The following is a 27,695-nucleotide window of genomic DNA, read 5'->3' on the forward strand; positions in this document are numbered from 1 at the left end:
GGAGGGCCTGATTCCTTGCCTCTGCACCTCAGTAATGGGCCAAGTGGCAACTGATTGCAGGTCTTGTTCCACTTAGAATCTCACAGAGTCTAGGAAACAAGACCCGGTCCAACCAACAGGACCCTGTTCCAGTGCATGAACTGAAGATTAACCTTAGCTCTGGGCCCTTTGATCCTCAGCAGGAACAACAAGTTGGATGTAGGAGCTCCAAAGCTTCTCGTGAGGCCGCCAAGCAAGTCAGACAACAGACAGAAATCAGAGCAGGAGGGGTTGGCTGGAGGCGGGCAGGAAGGCCCCCCAAAGACATCCACAATTAGGAAGCAGCACTGCCGGTGCTGCTGGAGTGGTGCTAATCTTGTGAAATTGTGTGGGTGGGCAGATCTGCTTGGCAAGGAACCAGGCTTCCTAACTCTAGAAATGCGGGGAATGGCTGCGGTTAACAACATAAGAGGAGTCCAGACCCTCCAAGTGTCCCTATTTTGCAGGGAAAGTCCTGGATTTACAGAAGCCCTCCATGTTTCTGATTTGTTCTCATCCCACTTTTCCTTAAGACATCCCTACTTTCATCAGAGAAATGTTAGCAGGAATGGAGTTATGCCACCCCCAAGCCAAGGAGATAAGTAGCTATATAACCTTTAGAAGACCTCTGATGGCAGCCCAGTATAGGGAAGTTTTTTTTAATGGTTAATATTTTGAAATGTTTTTATATGTGTTGGAAGCCTCCCGGCATAGCTGAGGCAACCCAGTCAGATAGATGGAGTATTATTATTATTATTATTATTATTATTATTATTATTATTATTATTATTAAATATCCCTGTTTTCATCAGAGAAATGTTGGAGGGTATGAGAGTCTGCTGGGTCAGACCAGCATCCCGTTCTCACCATGGCCAGTCAGATGCCCCTGTGGGACCCAGGCACAAGATCACTCCTCCCTCCCTAGGTTTCCAGCTGCTTGCATCCAGAAGCATTTATTGCCTCTGACTGCGGAGGTGGAACATAGCCATTGATAGGCTTATCCTCCATGAATTTCTCCAATCCCAAGTGTTGTTCAGAAGGTGAGGGAGGGATGCTCTGGTCATGCTCAGAGCAACTCATCCATCTTGCAAAGGTGATGGTTGCGGCGGGATAAATCCCAGCTAATGCCATAATATTGCTTATTTGATCCCCGGGGATGAAACTAAATTAGGATGCCATATGATTTCCTGCTAGGCACCAATCAGTTGATGGAGCCAGGTGGGTGTGAGAGGACATGGTAAGCACTGGGCTGTTCTCTATCTCTCTCCCCAAGGGTCTCCCTGCTGCATCTTGTACTAAGCTGTCACTGCCCTCTGCTGGGCTCTGCCACCATCAGCCAGGATGGTGCCTGATGAAGAGGCACAAGAAGTAAAGGGGGAAATAAATCAGGTTCACTTTGCATGTAAAAGTGATTCTGACTAATTCAGACTTCCTGAAAGAACACACAAGCCAAAACACAGCCATCCTTCAAAATACACACTTCTCAGAATGTTACAATGCAGATCTCAAGCGGAGAAACAGATGCATATAAATGTATATATTAGCGAAAACAGCATCCAAAAATGCATTTTATTAGGTGGAGATTGCTTTGCAAATGCATGTGTTAGATAAGATTGTTTGTTTGTTTGTGTGTGTGTGTGTACATGGAGAAATTTACACTAAAATGTTGATGAATTTTCATGAGCTTTTTAAAAAAACAAAGAAGAAGGAGGAGGAGGAGGAGGAGGAGGAGGAGAATGCAAACTGATGTGAAATAGTGGAGATTGGGAAAATGAGCAACTGAGAGAATCTGAAATATATATTCTCCTCCCTAGGTATACCATAGCTGACACACTTTGAAAGGCAGGGACAACAGCCTAGAGACCCTGGGTTAGGTCTGGGTCATATGTTCATCCCAGGAAACCTGGAGTCTCATCCAGTTATTGCCATATTGCTGGACCCCAGCCAGCCCCTCAAACAATCAAATGATAAACACCATTGGCATTAACTAGGAATTCTACCTCACCTTTCCATGGTCGTTCTTTGCCTTAGTTTTCTTGAGCTCCCAATTCCTTTGGAATCTGTCTGTAATATTTAAGCTGTTTATGTAGACTCCTGGCTTCTGATACAGTAATTTGAAATACAGGTGAATGGAGGGATAATTATACAGGTTCACCTTGCAGGATTACTATTCTAACCCATGCAAAGTACTTTGAACAACCTAAAGCACTACATAAGTGCTAAAAATATCAATCATTATTGGTAGATTCATGCAGGATTACAGCAGTTCATCTCTCTGACATTCTTTTGGTTACACAGCAGTTGGAATCCAATTTATGGTAAAACAAGCAAAAGGATTATGAACAAAGGTGTAGGGTAGGAAAGGAATAAGGTCAAAAAGAAGCAATGAATATTGGCAGCAGTTTGGGGGGTGTCAGATGCAAACAGAAGCTTGAACTTTGCTCTTTTCCACAACTACTAGCATATTTATTTACTTAGACATTTCAAAAGCTGCTTAGTCAAAGAGCTCTCCAAGCAGAGTGCAAATAAAATTAAAGCTAGAATGTGGCTAAAAATCAACAAAACCATTTTTAAAAGCACTTAAAATTGTTATAATTAAAACACAGATCAAATCAGTAAAAAATTGAAATGTGAATTGTTTTTAGTCAATATGTCGAGCTATGGCAATAGAGTCCTTTATTTTTTTTTTTAAATAATTTTTATTCAATTTTCAATTTTAAAGACAAAACAAACTTACATAAAAAAAAAATCAAAACAAAGGTAAAACAAACACAAAACAAAACAAAACACAACCAAATTTTCATCTCCTTCTTTCAATGACTTCCCCGCACTCCCCTGCCCACCTTCCATTTTCACTACATAGCTCAGCAAATTATTTATTAGGTCTCTTAAAAATTATTCAATTCTTTCCTTCCAATTTATCTTTTCCCCCTTTTTAACTTATCATAATTTTACATATTCCCTTTCCCATATTGGATCTATTCTCCAAGGTCGGCGTAATTTCTCTCCCACAAATTCATCCTTTTTTTTTTTTTTTCTTTTTTTTAATATTAAATCTAAAATCATAATATTTCAGTTCCAAATCCCAGGTTTTTACCACCCCAAATTCCCCTCCCCCCTGCCCCCGCTTTGCCCCTACCCAAATAAATAAACAACAGTTTTAGCCTGGATTTCTGACATCCGAGGCCTTCAGGCCCCAGTTAGCCTCTCTCCGCCGATTTTGTTTATAGTCCTCTTTGTTGGTCTTCCCTTCTCCATGAAGTTCTGTCAGCAGCTCCTCATATTTTCTTTCTTCCAAATCAAACAAAGACAGTTTTTGACCAAAGACAACAAATCTCCCAAAGTCCAGCCCCAGAAAGAAGTCCCCATTGAACTTGTTCATTCTTTGTTGATTCAATATTCTGATTATTCCAGGGGCTTCTCTCTTCCTCTGGCCCTGCAGATCTGCAATCCCATAGTCATCCTCCTTGTTTCTTTGATTCTCAAAAGTTACAGGTTTCTGTTTGCATTCTTGTTGAACTCTTTCTTTTTCTCCTTCCCCCCATAGGGTTATCTCTCCTTCTGCAGCTGCAAATTTTTTTTCCACTTGTTTAGTTCCATTGACAGAGTCGTTAAGTTTAAGACTGAAGGTCATCAACTGTTCAGTCATAATTGTGTTCTGTTTTTGCAAGGTTCCCACCAGACAAAACATTTTTTGTATCTCTGCCAGTAATTTTCCTTCAGCAGCCATTGCAATGTCATCAGTTCCCTCCAGAGGGATCTCCATCATGAATCTCACCCAACAGTCAGTTACTTTGTTGTTAAGAATTATTTTGTTTCCAATCAGTTCAATCAATTCAGTTTCAATGTAGCATTTAATCCAGAAAAGCAGTTATAACACAGTTCCACGTTTCGGCTAGTCGTTTGACAGCTCTTTTTGACAGCTGTCAAACTCCTTATTCTGTTTCTCGGGCTCCCACACTGGGCGCTACCCGGGTCTGGGGGGGTCAACTTAAAAAGCAAAACCCCCGGAATTCCTCTTTCTTCCACTCCTGCTCAAATTACTTCTTAATTCAGTTTGTGAAAGTTCTCCGTTTAAGCACCAAAGTCTTTCCGACCTGGTGCTATCTCTTTGCTTTAAATCTTTTGGTGGGGAGGGGGAGTGCGGACTTCCTTTTTAACACGTCCCCCCGATCATACTCGAATTCGTAAATAAGAAACTTTTAGTGCCGAAATTTCCTTTTACTCACGGGTTACATTTTCAGTCCAAATTTTAAGAAGAAAGACAGCGCTCTCCGGTCATGGCTCGCGGCTTCGCTCCGCCAAGGCAGCGATCGACTCTCAGCACCACGCCACTCTCCGGTCCACTCCGTAGCCTTTAAAAAGGCTCTTCGCGGGTCAGGGAGGGCGCTTAAGGTGCCCACCGAGTCACCATGTCCGCAGGCTTCCGCGCCTGCGGTTTCTAAGGGTCCCCGTGTCGCCGGCACGGCAAGACCCGTCCTTAGCGGAGCCGACTCCCTCCGGAGCTCAGAGGGAGTCCGCCATTACCCGTTCGCGCTATCCCGGAAGTCCTCCGGCAATAGAGTCCTTTAAACGCCTTCCGTTGTGTGACTCTAAAGTTCCCCTATGTGCTTGAAGACCTTCTGTGAAAAAATGACTATCTGGAGATGCCTAGAAACTCTTCCTTGGAAAGTGGCAAGGAATACCATATCCCAACCCAGATTTCACCAAGCTGGGACCCTCCAGACAAGAGAAAATAAGTGTATGCTGTACAGCATTTCTTAACGTTTATGGCTTACTGCATCCAGGTTATGTCCTTAGGGCCCCAGGTTGGCAAAGGCTGCCCTAACCCCTTTGGAATAGAAGGGGCAATCCATCCCAGTTCACCCATTCTATAAATCAACATACTCAGAACTCAAGAGAATAAATGACACATTTTTACAACTTTACAGAAATTTGACCAGTGTGAGCCATGGGCAGGAAGGTTCAGGTGACAGAGAGAAAGTCCTCATTCTGAAGAATAGGCAGCCCTACTGAGTCAACCATGCCTGTGGCTCTCATCCATAATCATGATGCAGTGATGTACACTTTCTCTATCTGAGAGCATGTCTGGCTTCCTCCCAGCATCTGCTCAGCAGCATCTCATTTCTGAATTCTATGTTTTAATCCTAACCAATGCTGGTGATTCAGAACTCCTAGCCTAGGCAATGCATAATCCCCGTGGGCCTCTGGAAGCACCTTCCAAATAGTCACCAACAAACAGTGGCTATGAGTTATTCCATTTCTGGGAGAGATTTCTTGGCAGAGAACCCTTAGGCCCCTCCAGGCATCCTTTCGATGGGGCAGTTGTATGATTTGTGCTCTTGAAGGTATCAAAGTGGTTATCCACAAGTCCACTTTTAACACCGTTTACACCTGGAAAAGTTTAATGGTGGACATGCCACTTTCTTTCCAGTTGGTGCATATCTTGGAACACCCTGCTGAAATCTTGTAACTTTTCATCATACAAATATCCCAGGGTGGGTGGGTGTTGTCCTGCTTTTGCTAGACAGTGCTAGAGTGCAAGAGTGCCTCTCCAGATGGCAATAATGGGGAACCATCGCAGAACAACTCAGAGGGAGAAATGATGTGTGAACGCAGCCCAGTACAAATCCACTGCTAATGCACTGAGATTGCAGCCTGTTTACACAGAGGCCAACCACATGCCTAAGGGAAGCTCATAAGCAGGACATGAGCACAACAGCTCTGGATCTGTAGAAGATTTGGAGAGGCAGGTATCATCACCCAGGCAGCGCTTAAAGCCCAGGGAATGTAATTCTTCTGAATGTCCAGCTAACTCCAAGCCACCAATTTGAAAAGCTTTAAAAGAGGATTAGACAAATGCAGAGAGGGTAATGCTATGAATGGCTACTAGCCACAATGGCTATATTCTACGTCCACTATTGGATGCAGTGTGCTTCTGAATACCGGCTGCTGGGGATCTGTTGTACTCATGTCCTGCTTGTGGGCTTCATATAGAGATCTGGTTGGCCGCTGTGAGAACATGATGCTGGACTAGATGGGCCATTGACCTGGTCTTTCAGGGTTCTTCTTGGGTTCTTATTTAGTCATATGAAGGTGTCTTAAACCAGTTACAAACCATTGATCCACCTAGCCCAGTATAGCCTACTGACTAGTAATGCTTCCCCCAGAGTCTCTTCGGCTGGGGTCTCTGGAGATGCTGGGAACCTTCTTCATGCAAAGCAGATACTCTATCACTCCCTACTGACAACAGCCCTTTTCTGTGGTCAATCTGAGCTATGCATTATGCAGCATGTTGGCTGACCTGAGTCTGGATTGCTTTGCTGATCTGGGAGGATTCTGAGTGGGCTGAAGTGTGAGGCAGCCCAGTTGTGTTCCAGGGGGTGCTGGATTGGGTGGCCACTAGGTCACGTCCATCTCCTGAATTCAGGGGTTAAGAAACCAAGCAAGCAAGCAGCCAGCAAGTCTGCAAGAACGAGAAACCACACAGGCTGTTTGAAGAACAATTTGCCTAGAATAAATTTATTGTAGCTTAAGCTTTTGTGGGCAACAGCCCACTGGATGCTGGGTTCTTGCTCATGCAGAAAGGAGATGCAGCAGCCCAGAGATCCTTGCCCTGCCAGGATAAATGCCTTGGCACTGGGTGCTGAAGGCTGCACCCGGCCACTGATGCTCCCGTTGCTGGGGGCAGATGGCAGCAGATGGATGCTTTTCATTAGTCGTCCTTTCTTATTGCTGCCATTCATCCTTGGTGAAGCGAGCTTAGGAGGTGCTGCAGGTCTGATGGTCTGTGCCTTATCTGTGGCTGAGATTTCTTGCAATATTGAGGCCATGCTTCCCCAAAGACATAGTGTAAAGCACTCCTTCTGAAAGCTTAGGTCTCATGATTGCTCCCATTGTAAAATAAAGTCACCACCGCTATATGAAAGCACCCTGGCATTCCCCCACAACCAATCCGTTTTCACTCTGTTCTCTTTCAGCTCAGTAGGCACTCAGCTACAAAGCAACCCACACAATGACCAATGTCCTTCCCGTATTGGTCTCTACAGCCACAGCAGGCACTGTAGCTCTCCAACATTTTGACTTCACCCCCAAAGGGTGAAGTCCAATGTCTTCCAGTGTCTCCCAAGACAGACAGATGCTGCCAACCTTCTCATTAACCCTACCCCAGTCTGTGCTCTTCTATGGCTGGGCCCCAGATGTCTGCTGCTCATCTTTCCTCTGCCCCTTTAGAGGAAGGGCCATCATAGCTCAGTGGTATAACATCAACCTTGCATGAAGGAGGTCCCAGATTCAATCCTCAGCATCTCTAGCTAGGGCTAGGAAATACCCCAGTCTGAAAGCCTGGAGAGTCACTGCCAATCAGTGTAGGATCAATGGTCTGACCCAGCAAAAGATAGCTTCTGATCTGCCAGTGCAAGTATTCTTACATCACCTGATTTGGGGGGGGGGCACACTTGGGAGTCTGTGGGCATCAGTTGTGATGCATGGGTATCAAGGTTTCAGGCAATCCTATCCCTCTCACGGTGGGATGCCAAGAAGCAGAAAAACAAAAAGAGTTCTTACCAGGTAGTTTATTCAATATTCACAGAGAGAGATGAAGGAATGTGGTCTCTCTTAGTTAATGGCATTGCTCCGAGTAAAGTACCATCCCTTCAGTCCCTCCTATTCTACGTCACCCCTACGCCAGCTGATCTGTGCTTTCTGCCTCTGAGTTTTCTGTTCTATCACTCTCAAGGCACGCCTTGTTCTGGGAGAGGGGAGTGAGTCAGGAATGCTTTCAAGAGACACTGAGTCTGTTAGCTGTCTCTCCCCTGGTACTTCTTTTTCCTGCTGCTCTCCCAATATTTCCCAGCTCCTCCCCTCTGCAGCCTCAGAACCATGACCTACTGCAAACCACTGTTCTAAATCTATACTGTCCTCTTCTTGGGAAGGTGCAGGAAGAGGGGGGAAGGCGGTTCCCACCATTCCTCCTTAGTCCAGCCCCTGACAGTGGGTGGGTGGGTGTTTGCACCCAGCGAGTCCCCCCCCCCAGTCCCAATCCACCCTGATTTTGTTGTTTGGCCACATCCCCACCCAAAATCCTTCTTCTTCATCTCACTCTTTTCCACAAGGAAACAAAAGTGGGTTTTCTAAAGGCCACATTGCAAGTGTAGTATAATGGTTAGAGTGTTGGACTATGACGGGGCAGACCAAAGTTTGAACCCCCACTCAGCCATGTAGCTCGCTTAGTGACCTTGGGCCAGTCACTTGCCTAACCTACCTCACAGAGTTGTTGTGAGGATTACTATGCAAACTATGCACATTGCCTCAAGATCCTTGGAGGGGAAGGTGGTATATAAATGTATATAATAAACAACAACAATAAATAGACATCTACATCTGTAGGATGGCATGAAGGACACCAGGAAGGTTTAAAAGGCCCAGCCCAGGGTCTTCATGACTGAGAGAGGTTTGTCCCAGTCCTGCAACTTGAAGTCCTGGGAATTAAACCTGGCTTGATTTTTTTTGGTTGTTTTTTTCCTGCATGCATAGAATGTGCTGTACCAGTAAGTTACTGCCTCTACCCTAAATGCTCCCCCCTTAGTTGCATCATCCTTGAATCGCTCTGATTCAAGATGGAACTTTGTTATTCCAGAACTCTCATCAGCATGAAAATCCCTACATGTGTGTGGTGGTGTTTTGTTTTTCTCCCTTTTGAAAATCTCTGTAAAATCTTGCTCTTCCACGTGCCGCTTGCTGATTACTCAGGCAGCTGCCTCGGCTCACACGCACACGGGCTTTTGTGCTGCTGCCCTGGCATTTGAGCAAGCAACATTTCATCTGCTCCAAAGCAGCTTTCTTACATACTCCCAAGGAAGTTGCATTACGACACGACCTGGTCAGCACCCACTCTGCGTCTCAAGCGAAGCCTGCTTTTCCAAGGCAAGAGCTGGTGCACTATGTGGAGACCTTGCTGTGCCAGTCAAGCCACCCTTCCCTTCCCAGAGGGGCTGAATATACTGAAGCTTGCCTTACTACTGAGTCAGACGACTGGTTCCCCTAGCCCAGGTTTGTCTAAACTAACAGGCAGTGAGTCTCCAGGATTTCAGACAGGGTCCGCCCACCCACCCAGCCCTACTTAGAGATGCTGGAGATGGGATCTGAGGCCTTCTGTACCCAAAGCATGTGCTCCACCACAGAACTAAGATTCCATTCCTCCTGGTTCTAAATAAAGGGCTGGCTTAAATAGGATCACAGCAAACCGCCTTCTACCAAGTCAGACCACTAGGTTCATCTGGCTCAATATGGTCTACACCAGTTGTGAGGAACCTTTGTCCCACCAGGTAGGGATGCCAGGTCAGGAGCATCCCAGACCCTGAGATTTCAGGGTTCAAGCTTGAAACCTAGGAGTGGGCCCTGGTGGTGTCACTGGGGCAATCCCCAGTGATGTCATGGAGGGTGATGTCATTAAGCATGATGCAGTAAACATTGGCCACGGTCGTCGAGAGCATGTCGTTCAAACAGTCTAACAAATTAGCAGATATGCTACTGGCTGGAAGTTGATAGAGGCCTTAGCTAAAGTGGGTTGATCCCAGGTCCAGCTTAATAAAAACCATTTTTTTTAAAGGCACTCTCCCCCATGTGGAGATTCAAGCCGCCCATCTGCCCCCTGGAGGGAGCCAGACAAACCTGGAGACTCCAGGTCAACCTCGAGGTGATGCTGAATTGCAGCTTCCATCATCCCTGGCCATGAGCCATATTAGCTGGAGCTGATTGGAGTTCCCCATACTATGCTAATTGCAGCAGGTCTCCAGGGTTTCCAAGAGGGTCTTTCCCCTGCTGCACCTGCAGAAGCCGGGGGTAGAACCTGGGACTGCCTGGATGCAGAAGGGATGCTCTGCCACTGAGCTGTAGCAGCTGCTTTCCAGCTGGCAGGAGATTGGAGGAGAAAGGGGTTGTTTTTAACCAGAGCTGCCATTTCAAACGCTTTGATCTGAGCCTCTTCTTCCCTGTGTTATCAATGAGGGGCTGCCATCCTTGCTCCATTGGGACTGCGAGGGGCTACACTCCTCTTGCCCCCATCAGAAAGAAAGAGCTGTTTCCTCTTGCTGGGCCAAGGTAGCCACTGCAGCCATACAGCTCCATGTCCCGAGAGAGCCGGCAGGCAGGTTAATTATAACAAATGGCTGTAATTAGCAGAAGGAAAATCAATGCAGGAAAAATTACCCTCCTGCTGCCTCTTGTTTTTCAACATGGATAATTGCCTGGGACACAGGTCAGCACTTTGGAGAAGGAGGCTTCTTCAGTCGGTTTCTCTCTCTCTCTCTCTCTCTCTCTCTCTCTCTCACACACACACACACACACACACACACACTAAAAACACCACACACTCTTACCTTGGAGGAAGCTTCACCAAATACAGCATTAAACAGGACTTACATTCTATCTATCAACTATCTATCTGTATCATCTAACTACCAACCTACCAACCAAAAACAACAGGACATATATTGAGTAGAAAATTGTTAGGATTGTGCTGACACATGGGATTTTCCTGATCAGAGGGTGAATGCACTATCTATCTATCTATCTATCTTTCTATCTATCTTTCTATCTATCATCTATCTATCTATCTACTGTATTTTAAAAAATGCTTTGGAAACCTAGCTGATCTGAAAAGAGGTAATGCAAATAAATTCAGTAAACTGTATCATAAATGCTTCACAGACATTTTCACCCAGGCATCCTTTTTGCTTAAATGTGCACAGACTCGCAGACAGTATTAATGTTTCTATTCATGTCCGGAGGAGCAGAGAAGTGAGTTGAAGAACAGAACATCCACTGTTTTTAACCTGGCCTTTCAAACATGGATATCTGGGCCAAGGGAACCTCAGTTGCAGTCCTGCCAGTCTCAGGGTCCTCTCCTGGCCATGTCCCCATTCTAGGCCACACCGCTCACCTGGTCCAAGCCCCACTTTCCTTGAGTGCGTTTGCCTCCCACTTGCCTGGGAGGAGAGGGGTGTGAATGGAAACCTCTGACTGGCTAAGAGCCTCGTTTATTGCTTCACACATTTTTGTCTCCATTTTGACTGTCCCTCCCACCCACCCCGGTCATGCAGCCCCAGGCTAGTTATCCATGAGCAAATATGACCCCTGGGCTGGAAAAGGGCCATAGCTCAGTGGTTAGGGCATCTGCCTTGCATGCAGAAAGTCACAGGTTGAATCCTTGACATCTCCAGGTAGGGCTCGGAATGAGCCCAGTTTGCAAACCCGGAGAAGTGTTGCCACTCAGGGCAGACAATACTAAGCTAGATGCTCCGATGGCCTGACGCAGTAGGAGGCAGCTTCCTGCGTTCTTGTCTCTGATCTAGACTATACAGATGGCTGGCAGCCGTTTGGCATGGATGGGTTAAAAATATATCGAGAATACAAAATGTGCTCATTGCTGTGGCGCTGAAAACATCGGAGAGCTGAAAACCTGCCTGGCTGAACACTCAGCGGATTCAATAAAAGCACCGTGGGATTAATTCTGCGATGCTGCCTTAATGTTTGGAAGAGGGCTTTGAATTGACAGGCAAGTCCCACTATTGACGGATTTCAGCCGCGTCCCGAAGTATTTATCTGTTCAGCAGCAACAAATCGTTGATGACTCATTCGTCAGTACTAATTCTCCTCCTCTTCATGTTTGTTGTACATTCACTCTCTGCTCCCCCTTGTAGGTTTTTCTCAGCCTGCAATTTCATTTTTATTGTTTGCCACCGAATACTCCAACATCTGAAGGTCATTTTTTAATTCACAAGTTCTTCCCAGAAATGTCTACACATCCGCTCTCGCCTCCCACCCACTTTGTGCAACAGGCACCTCTAACATGCCCTCCTCTTTCCACCGTGAGCCTGTCCCTGAACATAACCACGTGGAGGCACATGCCGCTGGAGACACACGGCGTCCTTGGAACAGTGGTGAGGAGACCCCTCCTGGAAAAGCTGGCGGCTGGCTCTATCTCTCTAACTCAGCAGCGGCAACCTGGCAACACAGCTTCCTCTCCCACTATAAAAGGGAGGCTCACAGAGCATACACAGAGTTGGTACACCTCCCCTCATGGGGCCCTTGCCTTTTGCACACATCCACCCTTCCTTCCAAGGTGCAAGAGGGGGGGCATTAGTGGCCATGGCAGGAAGAGGAGGAGGAGACAGCAATATAGGTGCAGTAGAAAAGAGAGCAGAGCCCAGTGCTGGCTGCGAAGGCACAAGCCACAGTGGCCACTATCCAGAGCCCTCTGAGGCAGCACCTAGAGTGGCCTTCAGGTGTTTTGGAATACAACTCCCATGAGCTGCAGTTGGCTCAGCCCAATGGAAGTTATGGTCCAAAACAGCTGGAGGGCACCAGGTTGGGGAAGGCAGAGCTGGGGAACAGTTTTCAGCCTGAGGTTCACATTCTCTTCAGGCCAATATGCCCGTGGTGGTGTGGGGGGGACCAGAAGCAAAGGTGGACAGACCAGTTTCTTTAAGTTGTATATTTGCAGAGTAGGTTAGTTTCTGCTCATTCACAGCCTCCTTCATGCTGCTCCAGAGAGTAGGACTCGAACCCATGGATTCAAGTTACAAGAAAGAAGATTCTGACTCAACATCAGGAGGAACTTTCTGACTGTAAGAGCTGTTTGACGGTGGAATGGACTCCCTTGGAAGGTGGTTGGCCCCCCTTCCTTGGAGGTTTTTAAGCAAAGGTTGGGTGGTCATCAGTCATGAATGCTTTAGTTGAGGTTCCTGCATTGCAGGGGGTTGGATTAGATGACCCTCAAGTCCCTTGCAACTCTGAAATTCTGTCATTCTGTGATTCATTTGAAGGAAACCAAACTCTGGAAACGCTTGGAACAACAGGAGTCTCCTAAATAAATAAGCCGTATCTTAAACCACTGCTTGATTCTTCAGTCCCGAGAGCCTCCTAGTGATGTCTTCACCAAGCCGGGGCGAGATGTGTCAAAGCAAAGATGCTGGAAAAAGCAAAGAGACGTTTGACTCGAGCACATCCAAACTGACTGTGTGAATCAGGCAGAATGCTCAGCCCCGTCCCCTCTGGCCCACTCAGTGGCTTTTTGTGGCCCACGGAGCCAAGAGGCCTCCTTCCTTCCCCCTCGCACAGCAGCCCAGGTTCAGCTGCCTGGGCCAAGTAGCTGCCAGAGAGTCAGGCTAATTAAGCCGCTCAGTCAAAAGGTCGGTATTTGCTAATTAAATGAGTGTTAACAAGTGCCTGGGAGCCAAAAGGAGAAGGCGAGGGGAAGAGACTCAGCTCCATCACATGCTGAATTAATATCAACAGGAGTCCTTGGGGGGGGGGGCACTAGGCAGCCCAGCCTGGCCTGGAGACACTGGGGAAATCAAGGGCTTCCCCTTCTCAATAAGCAACGCTCACCCACAGATGAAAGGCTGTCCTTCTCTACGGCCATTTTTATACGATATGATCCAAGATCTTAAAAGACAGCTTGGTTTCTCCAAATGCAGCAAGCTGCCTTTTTATCAAGTCAAAGCATTGCTGAATATTATCTAAACTAGTAAGCAGTGGCTTCTCCAGGGTTTCAGGCAGGGCACATTCTCAGCCCTACCTAGAGATGCCAGGGATTGAACCCTGGACCTTCTGCATACAAAGTGGATCATCTACCCACAAGGGGTGTTGCTCAGGGCACAAGCCCAGGGCATAAATCTGCATGATGTTTGCATACGCTAATTTATATGCAGAGGTACAAACACAGGTTGATTTCAGAGGGAAAATGAATCTGGCTCTTGCTGTCAGGGCTTACTCTCACCCTCTCCTCTCTGGGCAAGAACTACTGCTGACGTATATAAGGAAACTAAAGCAAGTCTTATCCACCATCTAATGCAGGGTAGGGAATTTGTCAGCCCCAGAACCACATTTCTTTCTGGGCTGCCCACCAGATGCCAGTGGAGGGCAGGACGAGATGCGAAAGTGGTCGGAGCAACAAATGCAAAGTTTACCTTTCTATGGCAGGCTGATTTCTATGCACACTCACATATCCTGCTCTGTCCTCCATCCAGGCAAGCAAGAGGCACATTCGCCTGCTCCAAGTCACCATCACACCATAGAGAGATAGTGATTTTGGAGATAGCAACTAATACCAAAGGCTGGGAAACTCACACTTTGGCTACTTAACAACATTTCCTTCTGCAGGCCCCGAGGATTAGGAGCCCCCTGGCAGAAGCAGCTGCCCCCTGTACCCTCATCAAGCTCCATGAGGCCTCTGCCAAGCAGGCAAGCGTGTCTCCCTCACAACTTGCCAGCACCCGGGGTTTGATCAAGCTGGGTGAGATCACTATGACTCCTGTTTCTCTACCAGGGTCTCTTTCTAGTTCACAGCGCATGTTAGCAGCTTCCCTGTGCCTGCAAGATGATTGACAGCTCTGGGGAAGATTCTGCTCATAGCAGGGCAGCCCAGAAGAAAGAGCATCCTCAGCAGGGCCAAAGGGTGGGGCTCTCCATCTGTCAATTTCCTTCCCCGTTTGCTCCTGACAGCTCCATAGGAGTGGGCCGATCTCAGCTCCTGTTCTAAAAAACAAAACAGATTCATGGAGGAGAGGGCTATCAGTGACTACTAGACACAATGGCTATGTTCGATCTCAAGTGTAGGAGGCAGTATGCTTCTCATTAGCAGTTACTTGGGAGAACAAGTGGGAAGAGCTTGTGGGCTTTCTGATAAACCAGTGTGAGGTCAGGATGCTGGACTGGATAAGCCTGAAGTCTGATCTGGAAGGGTTCCTCTTACGTCCTTACTTGACCCTCTGAACCTGACTGCTGCCTTCTCATTTTCGCTGCTGGGCACCAAACATGGGGAACAAGTAGATTGATAAAAGCAGAGCTGTATGGTGAGGACCGGGTAGGGGAGCAGGAAATAGAACCCAGAGGAAAGCTGAAAAGGGCATCCCATGATCTGAGAAACACCTTGGACCACTGGCAAAGAAAGCATCACCCTTCCACCTGCCAGGCACTGCCAACATTTTGTCTTGTGCGAGGCCATGCGTCACAATGCGCATGGAAAGGGTAGCACTCGTTGCCGCATGCGCTAGGACGGAAGTTACTGCCTGCACTCGGAGGCAGCGGCTTCTGCAAAGCAGGAACATTACTCAGAGTAGCCCCTTCCCATCTGTGCTCCCAGCCCTGGCAGGTGCCCAAGAGTCTGCCTAGGACCAGAGCCCAGCAAAAGAGAAGCTGCGCTGGCTGAACACGCAAAGCGGGCAGCATTTCCTGCCTCTAATGAGAACAATTTGCAATGCTGGCTGCTTCCTGGTGAAGTCTCTGGAACACAGAGTTTCCCTTGAAATTTGCTTGATAGAGTAGAAGGCATGCTAAACTTCATTGTCCAAGGAGCTCTGATGTCCTGGTCTCCACAGAAATTAAGTTCCTTCTAAAATGAAGGAAGGATCCAGCCACGGCAGCACGCAGGGGCATTTAATTGTATTTCTTTACCACATTTTTGTCAAGGCACCCAAGGGGGTTTATAATTTTAAAAATAACGAAAACAAATAAACAATATTAAATGTAAAGAGTAGAGTGAGGGTGGAGGAGAAGAGAGAGATGCAGAGGTATTCACAGGCCAAGGAGAGATTTATGCAAAGGTCAGATTGGCTAGTGCCAATGTCTCATCTTTTCTGCTCTTCTCTTGCTCTTTTATTGTGGAGCAGCTCAGATGGATTGATCTAGTGCAGCCCTGCCTTTCAAAAATGGCCTTTTCATTCATTGAATCTCTTACCCCACGTGCTGGAGGGGCCCATGGCCTAGCCTTAGGAACACAGGAAGCTGCATGATATGGAGTCAGACCCATGGATCAATCTTGCTGGGCATTGAACTTGGGATCTTCTGCAGGTCATGCAGATGTCCTGCCATTGTGCTATGGGCTTTCCCCAAACCCTTTGTTTTTCCCAAGAGTTTTAAGGCTGAGCAGTGAATCAGGAAGTCACCAGTTCTCAGACTGCCATCCACATTCGGAATATAGAAATGATCATCTACCATGCAGGGTTGTTGCAATTATTGAGATGGTAGATAAAGCGTGCCTCAACTACTCTGAAGCACTATGTAATATATATATATATATGTGTGTGTGTGTATATATATATATAAATGGTAGCAGCTCTTCCATGGTAGAAGCAACGAGCCAAAAGAGTCACCATGGAGACATAAGAGTATGAGATTCTTAATCCTGGGATCATGGGTTTGAACCCCATGTTGGGCAAAAGATTATTGCATTGCAGACAGTGCACTAGATGACCCTCATGGTCCCTTCCAACTCTGATTCCATTTCTCACTCTCTCAATAGGTATTGCAAGGAAAGAAGAATTTCAGCAACTGCAACAACTCACCTTGTGAAGCACTGGGGAAAGTGATACCTAAACAAAGTTTAGTTTCTGCACTGCCACCTTGTGGCATCTTGAGTCAGATGGCCCTGGTCATTAATTACCCTTCTGAAGCTGAGCTGAGAAACTAAAGAGGCAGGGAGTGAAGGAAAGGTATCAAATCTAATCACAAAGGTCAGCTCCTCAAGACAGGAGTCTCCAGGGTACTTTCACGTGGGTTATAGGATGTAAAGAGGAAATCCTGGAATCAAAGCTCTGTTACTTTCAACAACTTGAGTGTTAAACTTACTGCTAAATTGAGAGCTTACTGCCACCAAGTGGAACCAACATGTACCTGCATGTCTCTCTTTGAAAAAAATGCCGTGGAGAGGATTTCTCCTTTGGCAGTTACAGATAGGTAGCCGTGTTGGTCTGCCATGGTCAAAACAAAATAAAAAAATTCCTTCCAGTAGCACCTTAAAGACCAACTGAGTTAGTTCTAGGTATGAGCTTTCGTGTGCATGCACACTTCTTCAGATACACTGAAACAGAAGTCACCGGACCTTTCTATATAGTGAGAAGGTGGGGAGGGGTATTACTCAGAAGGGTGGTGGGAATGGGTGATTGGCAGATAGCTGCGATGAGCCTGTTGACGACTCTTAACGACTGCAATAGGTCTAACAGGAAAAAGCAAGGGGTGAGAAGGTGAAAAATGGCTTTGTCATGTATAATGAGATAAGAATCCAATGTCGTTGTTCAAACCAGGTCTCTCCATAGTTTTAAGTTTGGTGATAAGTTGCAATTCAGCAGCTTCTCTTTCCAGTCTATTTCTGAAATTCCTTTGTAATAGAACAGCTACTTTGAGATCTTGTATAGAATGTCCTGGGAGATTGAAGTGTTCTCCTACTGGTTTTTCTGTCTTGTGGTTCCTGATGTCGGATTTATGTCCGTTTATTCTTTGGCGTAAGGTCTGGTGGACATAAATCCGACATCAGGAACCACAAGACAGAAAAACCAGTAGGAGAACACTTCAATCTCCCAGGACATTCTATACAAGATCTCAAAGTAGCTGTTCTATTACAAAGGAATTTCAGAAATAGACTGGAAAGAGAAGCTGCTGAATTGCAACTTATCACCAAACTTAAAACTATGGAGAGACCTGGTTTGAACAAAGACATTGGATTCTTATCTCATTATACATGACAAAGCCATTTTTCACCTTCTCACCCCTTGCTTTTTCCTGTTAGACCTATTGCAGTCGTTAAGAGTCGTCAACAGGCTCATCGCAGCTATCTGCCAATCACCCATTCCCACCACCCTTCTGAGTAATACCCCTCCCCACCTTCTCACTATATAGAAAGGTCCGGTGACTTCTGTTTCAGTGTATCTGAAGAAGTGTGCATGCACACGAAAGCTCATACCTAGAACTAACTCAGTTGGTCTTTAAGGTGCTACTGGAAGGAATTTTTTTATTTTGTTTTTCTCCTTTGGGTTAGTTAACTCAGCCAAGGGATGGAGATACTCCAGATGTGCACCCCTCCCTCTTCAAAAAAGAAGAGCCTCCAGGGCACTGGCACGGGCTTTGAGAGGCAGATTTATTAGACTTGTTAATGAATTCTCTCATGGTGGTCAAATCAAGAAATGTGATAGCCACATATGAAATCAGTTATTTTGGCACAAGCATTCATGGGCCATTTTCTCAGTTGCATGAAGCAGATTTGCAATGGCTGTCCTGGACTGTCAAGCAGTTACCGTAACCCCCAGCACCTGGTACATGATCATATGTGGAGACACAGAGGACTGAACCTGTACTTAGAAATGGGTTGACTTTAGATTTCCTCAGCTTCCATCCATCACGTGCAAGCCTAGTATGAAGAGGTTGAACAAAACCACACTTAAAGTTTGGCAGGATTTCAAACAGTGCAGAGACTTCATGTGCAAGCTCCCACTGCAGAACAAAAAGCACCACTCCAAGCTGTGAAATCTCCGAGCCGAACAAGAGATGCAATTGTGTCCTCCCAAATACACTATTGGAGCAATGCACACATGGAGTACATGGAGCATAAAGGGAGGGGCAGTACCTCTGGTAGGTGACACATCGTGCTCCTTCTGGAGTAGTTTGTCCACCTTCAGTCCCCACCATGCACTCAGCTCTCACCTATAGCAGCTGTCAGCATGCAAGAGTGACAATACCCCAGGAACAGTTTCAACTGGCCAGCTAAACCAGCTGAGGGCAGCTGATGGGTATCAAAGCCTCAGAAAGTTTGGGACTTTCTCTGCACGCAAAGACAGGCTCCGGTGGATTGAGTGAACAAAACTAATAGTGGATCCAACAGTCAAAAAGGTGGTTCCTGCACACACTGCACAGGAAAGCGAGGAGCAGGTGGGGCATGTCAACCTGTGAAGGTAGCTCATCAAGGAAAACTCTGGTCCTAAACTTCTGCTGCTTTGTGGAATATCTTCAGGGAAAAAAGGCTAAGGAGCAAACCCTACAAAAATCTGGAACTGAATCCCCAAAATGGTTGGATGGCATCTAGTACACCTCCTTCCAGCAACTCCTGCTGTCAAGCTGGTGCCAGGTGTATTGCTGGATCTTGTCATCTGGGCAGCCCAGGACCTCCATACATACTGTCCAGGCTTGTACCCCAGAGGTCACTTCAGTGCCAAACATAGTGGTTTGACTTCACCCCCGAAGGCACACTCCATCGTCTCTAGAGACAGGAGGATGCCAACTAATGTGTGCATACACCTATACCCCATTCCCAAGTCTGCCCTTCTTCAGAGCAACATGTGACGCCTACCTGCTCTGTGTCCACAAAATTTCAAAGAATGGACTGCTGAAGCATGAGGGGGATTTGTAACTTTACCTGCTCCAGATCTGTAGCATGTCAAGAGAATTAATCTCATCTCCAGATGACCTATGGGGATGGGTAGATAAGTGGCAACGCTAAATTCATGGCTTGGCTAGTAAATCTAAACCAGACTTGTGGTTCCCATCCACTCCCATAGACACCCTCTAGTTATTGTAAATAGGATCCTCTGCACTTCACATTAAGCACACACTCAATTTTTCCAGCAGAGCTGAGTGATCAACCAAGCCCAGCTTCTATTCATCGACTAAGTACTTCTCATTCATTTCCTCAATGGGATGCAGTGGAGGTGAAAAGGCAGCTCATCCACAGTAAAGAGTACATTATTGGAAAATGCATTCCTGGAAAATAACTGCATCGGATTCTCTGGTGGCTTGTTTGGTCTTCACTTCAGCTCAGCTCACTTTTGCTCTCAGAAAACACCACACCTGGTCTACATTAATCCAGTAAGGAGTTGACACCAAAGTGGCATTGTGGTAAGAATCAGGTATGTCTCGTGAATCCCTTGCAAAATTCAGTGTAAAAAATTTAAGAAGCCATCTTGTACCACGTCAGAGCATTGGTTCATCTAGCTTGGTAATGTCTGCACTGACAGGCAGCAGCTCTCTGGAGTTTCAGATGGGCAACATTCCCAGCCCTACAGGGGCTTGAACTGGGACCCTCTACATCCAAAGCCCGATGCTCTACCACTGAGCTATGGCTCTTCCCCATACATTTATCACCTTCTGTTCTACTAAATACCCAAATTACCCAGCTCTGTATCTGCCAAAAGGGAACCTAAGTGAGCAAGGAATAGTAGGTTGCCCCTTTCATCCCCCAACCAGGGGGTTAAAAATATAAAATGGGATCCAATTAGCACTGCCTTCCATTCCCCAGGCTGCTTCCAATACTGAAAACCCAAGATGTACCAGCCTCCTTGCCAAACTACTGGAGCGCCCACAAAAAATGAGTGGGCATGAGATGGAGATAGCAAAGGGGCTATGCTCAAGTGCCAGGATTCCCAGCCCATGTTGCTCTTCCCCACATCTCTAAGACAAGCACCACAAAGTTCCAAATCTATCCTTTATTGAGGTGCTCCGAACAAAGAGTTTATTTCTTCTTTTCCACATCCTGCTCTGCTGCTTCCTTGGCTCGCTTAGCCCGGATGCCAAAGAGCCGAGCATTTGCCCGGGCCATGCGCAGGCTGGCAAAAGCCTTGAAATTCTTCTCTTCCTCCGATATAACCCGGGCTTTCTCTTTTTTGTAGACCTAAGGAAAGAACCAGACAATCAGGGCACACACCAAAAAGCTGCTGCTTTCTTCCCATTTCTGATTCAATATTCACCCACACTATGGCTCAGTCTAACACTTTTAAGTCACAGGCTGTATATACAGTTTACCTTTAAAGAACACCCAAATCACATTCATTCCTTCAAAGAATTCTGGGCAGCGGAGTTTATCCCCCAGAGAGTTACAATTCCTAGCAACCCTCAACAAACTGCAGTGCCCAGAAATCTTTTTGGGACAAAATGTGCTCAAAATATGTACTATGGAGGCAGACCCAGCCCCTTTCTGTAGCAGCACTCAGAACACCAGAAGAGCCTGCTGGATCAGGCCAATGTCCCATTTAGTTATGCATCTTGTTCTCACAGCGGCCAACCGGATGCCCTAATGTGAAGCCTACAAGGAGAACCTAAGCATAACAGCACCCTCCCTCACTTGTGATTCTGAGCAACCAGAGTTCAGAGACACACTGACAGTGGAGTTGGAACCCTCATGGCTAGTCCAGGCACAGGAAAAATTCATTGCCAAAATGATGCAGAATCTAGTGATCAAATAGAGGGACTGAAAATGAAGATGGTCAGCAGCATAAGGCCTTCAATATAAACATAGAGGATATCCACTTTTGGAATAAGAGGAACAGTTATGGCCAGTCAGTCTCAAAAAGGACGTAAGAGTCAGGAAAGGCAACCAAAATGACCCATCTTCTATTATGAGAGAAGACTAAAATATTTGGGACTTTTCAGGGGGTAGGAAGAAGCATAGTAGCTAGCTTCCCTCTTTCATAATTCTAGAGCTCATGGGTCACCCGATTAAACTGACTGGCTGTAGGTTCAAGATAGACAAGAGAAATAGACAAGAAGTCCTTTTCTACTCAATGACTAACTTGTCATTGGAACCCACTGCCACAAGGTGTGACAATAGCCACTGGATTAGGTGGCTTTCAAAGGAGATGAGACAAATTCATGTGGTAGGAGATAGTCAGTGGCTTCTAGCTGTAGTTGTATACTAGTTTATTTTACATTTACATACTGCCCCTCAATATACTGGATTTCCAGGGCAGTCACCTTATTTCAATAATAAAACAAAACAAAAATAAATAAATTGAACGCCCATATCCAGAAATACAGCACTGAGTACCTCTTGCTGGAGGACAAGCAAGAGCAGAGAGGGCTGTTTTCTTTATGCCCTGCTGCTGCTGGGCTTCCCAGAGGCACTGTGAGAAGTAAGGACTTTAGAAGAGACCGATCCCAAGCAGGACTCCACAAGGCTAACCACTTACTTGATTGCTTCTTTTTTAATATTCCATTTCTGTTAGAAATTCAGTAGCATCACAACTACCACCATTCACTTGTTCAGATTTCATGTATGACTTACTCGAAAAACCAACCAACTTTCAATATTGATTGCAAACTTGTGTTTTGCAAGATTCCAAGGACATAACTATGTTTGAATGAATGAGAAGTAGCCAACACAACATTGAAGCTGCTCCTTTTTGTTAGGTCACAGAACATCATCTGACACTCAAGAAACACAACCGCTCTCAAGAAACCATGTTGGAAGCAGGAAATTTCCCATTACAATGTCTATAAATTTCAGAGGAAAGATCTATGGAAGTCACTTACATTTTTGATGGGCATAACTGGTCCAGAGAGCTGTGTGGCCATCTTGAGCTCTTCAGCCTGTGGAGAGAAGAAAATGTTCAGGAATTAACTTAACTATTTATTCCACCTCCCCCTTTTTTGGACAGCAAGAAAAAAAAAACCTAGCTTGGATTATGTCATACAAGTGCTGAGGGAGCCTCTAAAAATCTTACTGTAGGGGCAAGGTTAGGCAGAGTTGAAAACGAAGAATACCAAAATTCCCAGTTTTGCCTTATATTGCTGTCATCTCACTTTTCCTCAACACTTCTGCTCTCTCCCCAATACAGGTAACTGCAAGGTCTTTAAAGACGTATGTACACACTTTGAGAATCATAGCAACTAAGGAACAGGGCCCTGGAACAAACTTTTTTAAAAAATATTTTTTATTAAAGATTTCTGAGTTTACAAATATACGTGCATCCTCTCTTTTTTCAAGCTGCGTTTTCTACAGATCAGTTTCATTTGTTGTGTTGCATGCAGTATTGGGTTGGGAAGAAAAGAGGGGGAGGGGAGGGGTGGTGAGTGGGGTGGTAATGCTTCTACTTAGTGATTTTGTGTCAGTGTCACTTGTGGGGGGTATCTATCTATTTGCTTGTTACATTTCCTTGGTGGTGAGGGGATGGGGGTGGCCTTGTCTTTGGGTGGCTGTATTGGAACAAACTTGTGATGTTGTGGCTGAAGTAGCATGTGACCACCAGCAATGGAAAGTAGGTAGCGTTTCTGCCTCTTATACTGGATGCAAGCTTTTTTGTGCCCCAGTCATGATCAAGTACTCCTTGGAAGTTGTGTCCTTGGGAGTTTTATAGTGTGCTTTGCAGCACAGCTTCCGCCCCACTAGACTTATTAGAAATAAAGCTCCCTTCTCCTGCAACACCTACTTCCCCTGAAATTCTCCCCTATATACTTACTGCACTGTCGCCCTTCTTAGGGGCAGAAGGTTTCCGGGGAAAGAGAATAATCTTAGAGCGGTATTCCTTCAGCCGCTGCACATTTGCCTGCAGGGCTTCTGTTGACCTGTTCCGGCGCCTGGGGTCCACTGAGATACCAATTGTCTGGGCAAACTTCTTGTTGATGCCAGCCATCTAGGGAAAGCATATTAACCTAAGCCACAAGTAAAAGCAACTTGTACGTTGCCAGCCCTGTACCTGCTATGGAGGCAGAACAGTCATCAGCTGGAAAACTTCTTACTTGTCTACTTAACAATATTGATACTTTATATAATAGTATAGCAATGTTTTCAAAAATTGTTGTTGCCCTATGTTTTCTTTGTTTTTCTGTTAATGTATTAACAAAATATTTGTTTTGAACCTCTTTAATAATTTTTATTTTACAAAGAGAAGGAAAGCTTCAAAACGTAAGTAATCACAGTACTGAGATTCCAGGGACAGTGCCATCATCTGATTGAAAGGCTCTCAAAGAAATGGCAAGTGGCTCACAGGGGCAACAAAGAGAGACCTTCTGGTAGGATGCTAATGTACCTGGCCAAACAATTTTTCTCTAGTACCTAAAAAGAAATCTCCACCAAAATACTGAATAAAAATGTGTAAGGCTAAACTCTTGTCCTTTAAGCAATTAGAAACAGACAACAGAAGGGTGTGGGTTTTAATTTTTAACTGCCTAAAGATCCTCGTATAACCCACTCTGAAGGAACAGGGATTAGCTATACTATTGCTATAAAACTCTCCATCTGTTTAATTCAAGAACTTCCACTATAAATACAAAAACTAATCCTCCAAGATATCTGATTCAATGAAGTTTTTTGGTTATATGGAAGCCCTACCAACCACTGTACAAAACACATCAGATTCCTATATATCTTAGCTCACATATCATATGCCACAAGCCAAAACAACCTGTATTTCAGAGGCAGGCACTCATGTGTTAAGAGACACCTATGCTTTTTCACTTACTCTCAGCTCCTCCAAGCTGAAGCCTCTACCAGCACGGACTTTTGTGTGGTATCGTACAGTGGGGCACCTCACAATTGGCCTGATTGGTCCAGATACTGGACGTGGAGCAATACGACGGGCCTTCGCCTGACGGGTCTTCCTCCTGGGTGCAGAAAGAAGTACAAAAGCTATGTTAAACCTGTTGTCTCTCCAAATATAACCCTTACTGAGCTCCCCTTACAGATAAACTTGGGATTGATTGCAAGGGAAGGAAGCATAAGGAAAGCATAAGAACAAAAGAAGTCCTGCTGGATCAGACCAAAGACCCACTTAGTCCAGCAACCTGGCCAATCAGAAACCTAAAAGAAGCCTGCAAGCAGGTCCCCAGTGCAACTGCTTCATGTAATTCCTAGCAGCTGGTATTCAGAAGCATACTGCCTCTGACAGTGGAAGCAGAACTAGACATCACTAGCTTCCATGATTTCTTCAAATCCTAGCACTACTCTTGTGCAAATGAATTCCATAGTTTGAGCAATGTGATGTGTGAAGCTATGCTCCTTTTGTATGCTTTACTGGAAGACCTGGAATTCTAGTATTATGTGAGAAAAAACACAAATCATACATAATTTTATGCCTCTTATGTCCCTCTTTACTCACCTTTGCCCCCATCACAAACTACAAGTTGCAAATTTAACTTTTCCTTATAGGAGTTGCTCCAACCCCTTAATCATTTTGGTTGCCCTTCTCTGCACCTTTTCCAGCTGAACAATATCATTTTTGAGATGTGGAAACCAGAACTACAGACAGTATTTAAAATGCAGTAACACCAGAGATAAAGGCATTAAGATATAGACGGTTCTGTTTTCAATCCTTTAACTGAGTAGATAGAAATTAAAAAAGCTACAGCCATCAGCTTATATGGGTTCAAAGGGTCATCAATGTGGTACAGCGATTCCGGAGAATTTTCATCATCTGGCTGAAGAACTGAACAAGTGTCTTGCAGAAAGCCAAAAATGGCAAGGCTCACACTTGCTTGCCTTTTGCATTATCCAGACAGCTGTATGTTAGCCGAGCACCGGACACAAAGAACACAAAATGCAAGGGGCCCAGCAGACCTCACCTGCGAATCTTCCTAGCAGGCTGATTAAACCATGTGGCTACTCGTCTTTGCCAGTCTTTGTGAAAGTGGGGATTCAAGATCATGCCATTCCGGCTGGGCGCCATGGCTCCTTATGTCCCTGAAAATACACACAGTATGGATTAGACTCCTTATGATTTCCATTTTAACATCTCTTTTCAGCATACAAAATATTATTTATCCTTGCAACAGTTCTGTGAAGTATACTGGAGACACATAATGTCATGCCCTTCTAAGCCCAAAGGAAACCTAGCATTTGGATTCCTAATTGTGCCAAAGGTTGGAAACTTGCAGGCAGAATGCAGTTATGATGCAGGAAACCTTTTACCAGTAATATTAGGAAGAGCTTTGATCCATTCATCAAATATCCCACACTCTGTTTAACAATATCAAACATGCATCACTGCAGAATCTCTTCTGCAAGAGACCTTACAATAACATAAGGAGCTATCTACTTGCTTAATTTTGGCTGGTCCTGGCTACAGTGATTGGCAGCAGCCCTTCAAGGTTCAAAACCCTTCAACAGGAGATCCCAGAAAATGAACCTTCTACATGTACTCCTCCCTTACATATGAAACTGATGTATAGGATCAGGCTATTAGTTCAGACTAGTACTGAGTCTTCTCTAGCAAGGCATTCAAGATACTAAATATCTTCCCCCCCCTTCCTCCCCTCACTCTTGTCTTATCCCTCAACCCCATACTGCCTATTAAAAGTAATGTCTCCTTCTGAATGCGACTGACTTGTCACATTGTATGAAGGATACACAGACTTCATTTTTTTTAATGATACTAAAGATCTAACTTGGAGCCTCTTGCCAATGCCCTATCAGAATGGTAAAATATGGGGTCACCCCAGCCAAACTTACAAGGCTGCCTTCATTCAGATTCTACACATTGCTCCACTGAGCCCAATACTGTACTGACTGATCTGGCTGGCTGTGGCTCTTCAAAGTCTTCCTCGTCCTGCTATCCAAGAGCTTAAACCTGTGGCCTTCTGCAGGCAAAGTCTGTGTTACACCCACTAAACTAGACTCCATCCCCACACAGGAACCTACCTCATGCTGACTCAAACCCTGCTAAGCTTAAGAAAAATGGTTTATTTCACTATGAATAAGAAAAAGCTGGTGGCTTTAAAACTGCTTGTTTAAAACGTTCAAAAGCTCGTTAGCATTCAGGGATACAATGGTAAAGGTAAAGGACCCCTGACAGTTAAGTCCAGTCACAGACGACTCTGAGGTTGCGGTGCTCATCTCGCTTCACAGGCTGAGGGAGCGACACTTGACTAAATCCCATAAAGGGGAAACCATTTCTGCAGAGTCAACAATAAAATCCTCAATGAACACGAAAGCACCCAGCAAAACAAATGCCCTGCACTTCTTCAGGACATTACATTTTGGCCAAAACTACTACAGTTGAGTTGTAATAGGTCGTTCTTCACTAGCCAATATCACTCCGAAATACTGTAGCTGTGGCTTGACTAACCGGGCTACAAATCCTATTGATTGGTGCAGTAATTCTTGGCCAGATACAGAACCTGGTACCACGATATATGAATGAGCTACGGGTGCCCCTGGGACGCTGGCTTCACTTACCCACCACTGGATGCTTTGGTGACACCAGCCCCTCGAAGGCCGCTAGCCATCCTAACCGAAGCGCCAGAGGCTGGGCTTGGGCCCGCCTGCGTGCAAAGCCTGTGTGCTCCACTTTTGTGCTCTGGCTGGGCCTTTCTAAATAACGAGGCAGATCTAGAAGCTCAGAGGAGCGCAAAGGATCGCCTCTAACAACCAGGCAAGAGCCCATCAGTCTCCCCACCGGGACCCCATAACCTTTCCGTAACGTCCACAAGACCCTCTAGAATCCCGGAGTCCAACCCCGGAGTCCCCCATCCCCGCGCAGGCGACAGATGAAGGCGGATAGCCAACCAGGCCTCCCCCAGCACGAGAACTCACCTCCCGGGAGAGAAAATGGTCGGCCGGAAAAAGAAAGAACTCTCGCCAGGAACTCTGGGATATCTGAGCCGCCGTGCGTGACCCGGTTCAGGAAACGCGAAACGCTCCGTCCGTGGCCAATCAGGGAGAAGGAATTACCCTCACTGGCGTCCGCCGCTATGTCCAACACATTGTCTTGCCAGTAACAAAGATGGCGCCCATCTTAAAGGTACCGCGGCCGTTCAATTCTGCCGGCTCGTAATGGATGGAGGGGCGCGGGAAGGGAGTCTCCTATTCAAAGAGTCACATTTACTGTTGGCATTTGACCAATCCGGATGTAGTCCCTGAAGGTTGGCCAGAGGGAAATGCAGCCATTGGGCTGAAAAATGCCCCTCTCCCCACAAGTTTATAATGTGTCTTTCCTTGGTATCAGCACAGGAGGCAATAGGTAATGCAAAGGAACAAACTACTGCTGAAACTGCACTCACCATTGTGAGGGATGGGGAGGTGATGATGATGCCTCACCAGCTACTGCCTGGGTTGGCTCAAAAGCACAAGAACTCACCTCCCACAAAAGCAAAGGTAGAAAAAGGTAATGTAAAGGACCCCTGGATGGTTAAGTCCA

The 27,695-nt window shown here is 45.8% G+C and overlaps 1 protein-coding gene across 1 annotated transcript; it reads right to left on the reverse strand.

Moving 5' to 3' along the window:
- Positions 1-20,258: 20,258 nt before the first annotated feature.
- Positions 20,259-27,208, reverse strand: RPL13 (ribosomal protein L13). Its single transcript, XM_081868378.1, has 6 exons — positions 27,092-27,208; positions 25,123-25,240; positions 24,024-24,165; positions 23,022-23,195; positions 22,096-22,152; positions 20,259-20,458 (listed from the first exon to the last, which is right to left on the reverse strand). Exons 2-6 carry the CDS (start codon positions 25,224-25,226, stop codon positions 20,300-20,302), a joined length of 636 nt encoding a protein of 211 aa, XP_081724504.1. The 5' UTR covers positions 25,227-25,240; positions 27,092-27,208; the 3' UTR covers positions 20,259-20,299.
- Positions 27,209-27,695: the final 487 nt, after the last annotated feature.

The sequence above is a fragment of the Podarcis erhardii genome, assembly GCF_964252035.2.
Source record: "Podarcis erhardii genome assembly, chromosome: 7".
NCBI lineage: Eukaryota > Metazoa > Chordata > Lepidosauria > Squamata > Lacertidae > Podarcis > Podarcis erhardii.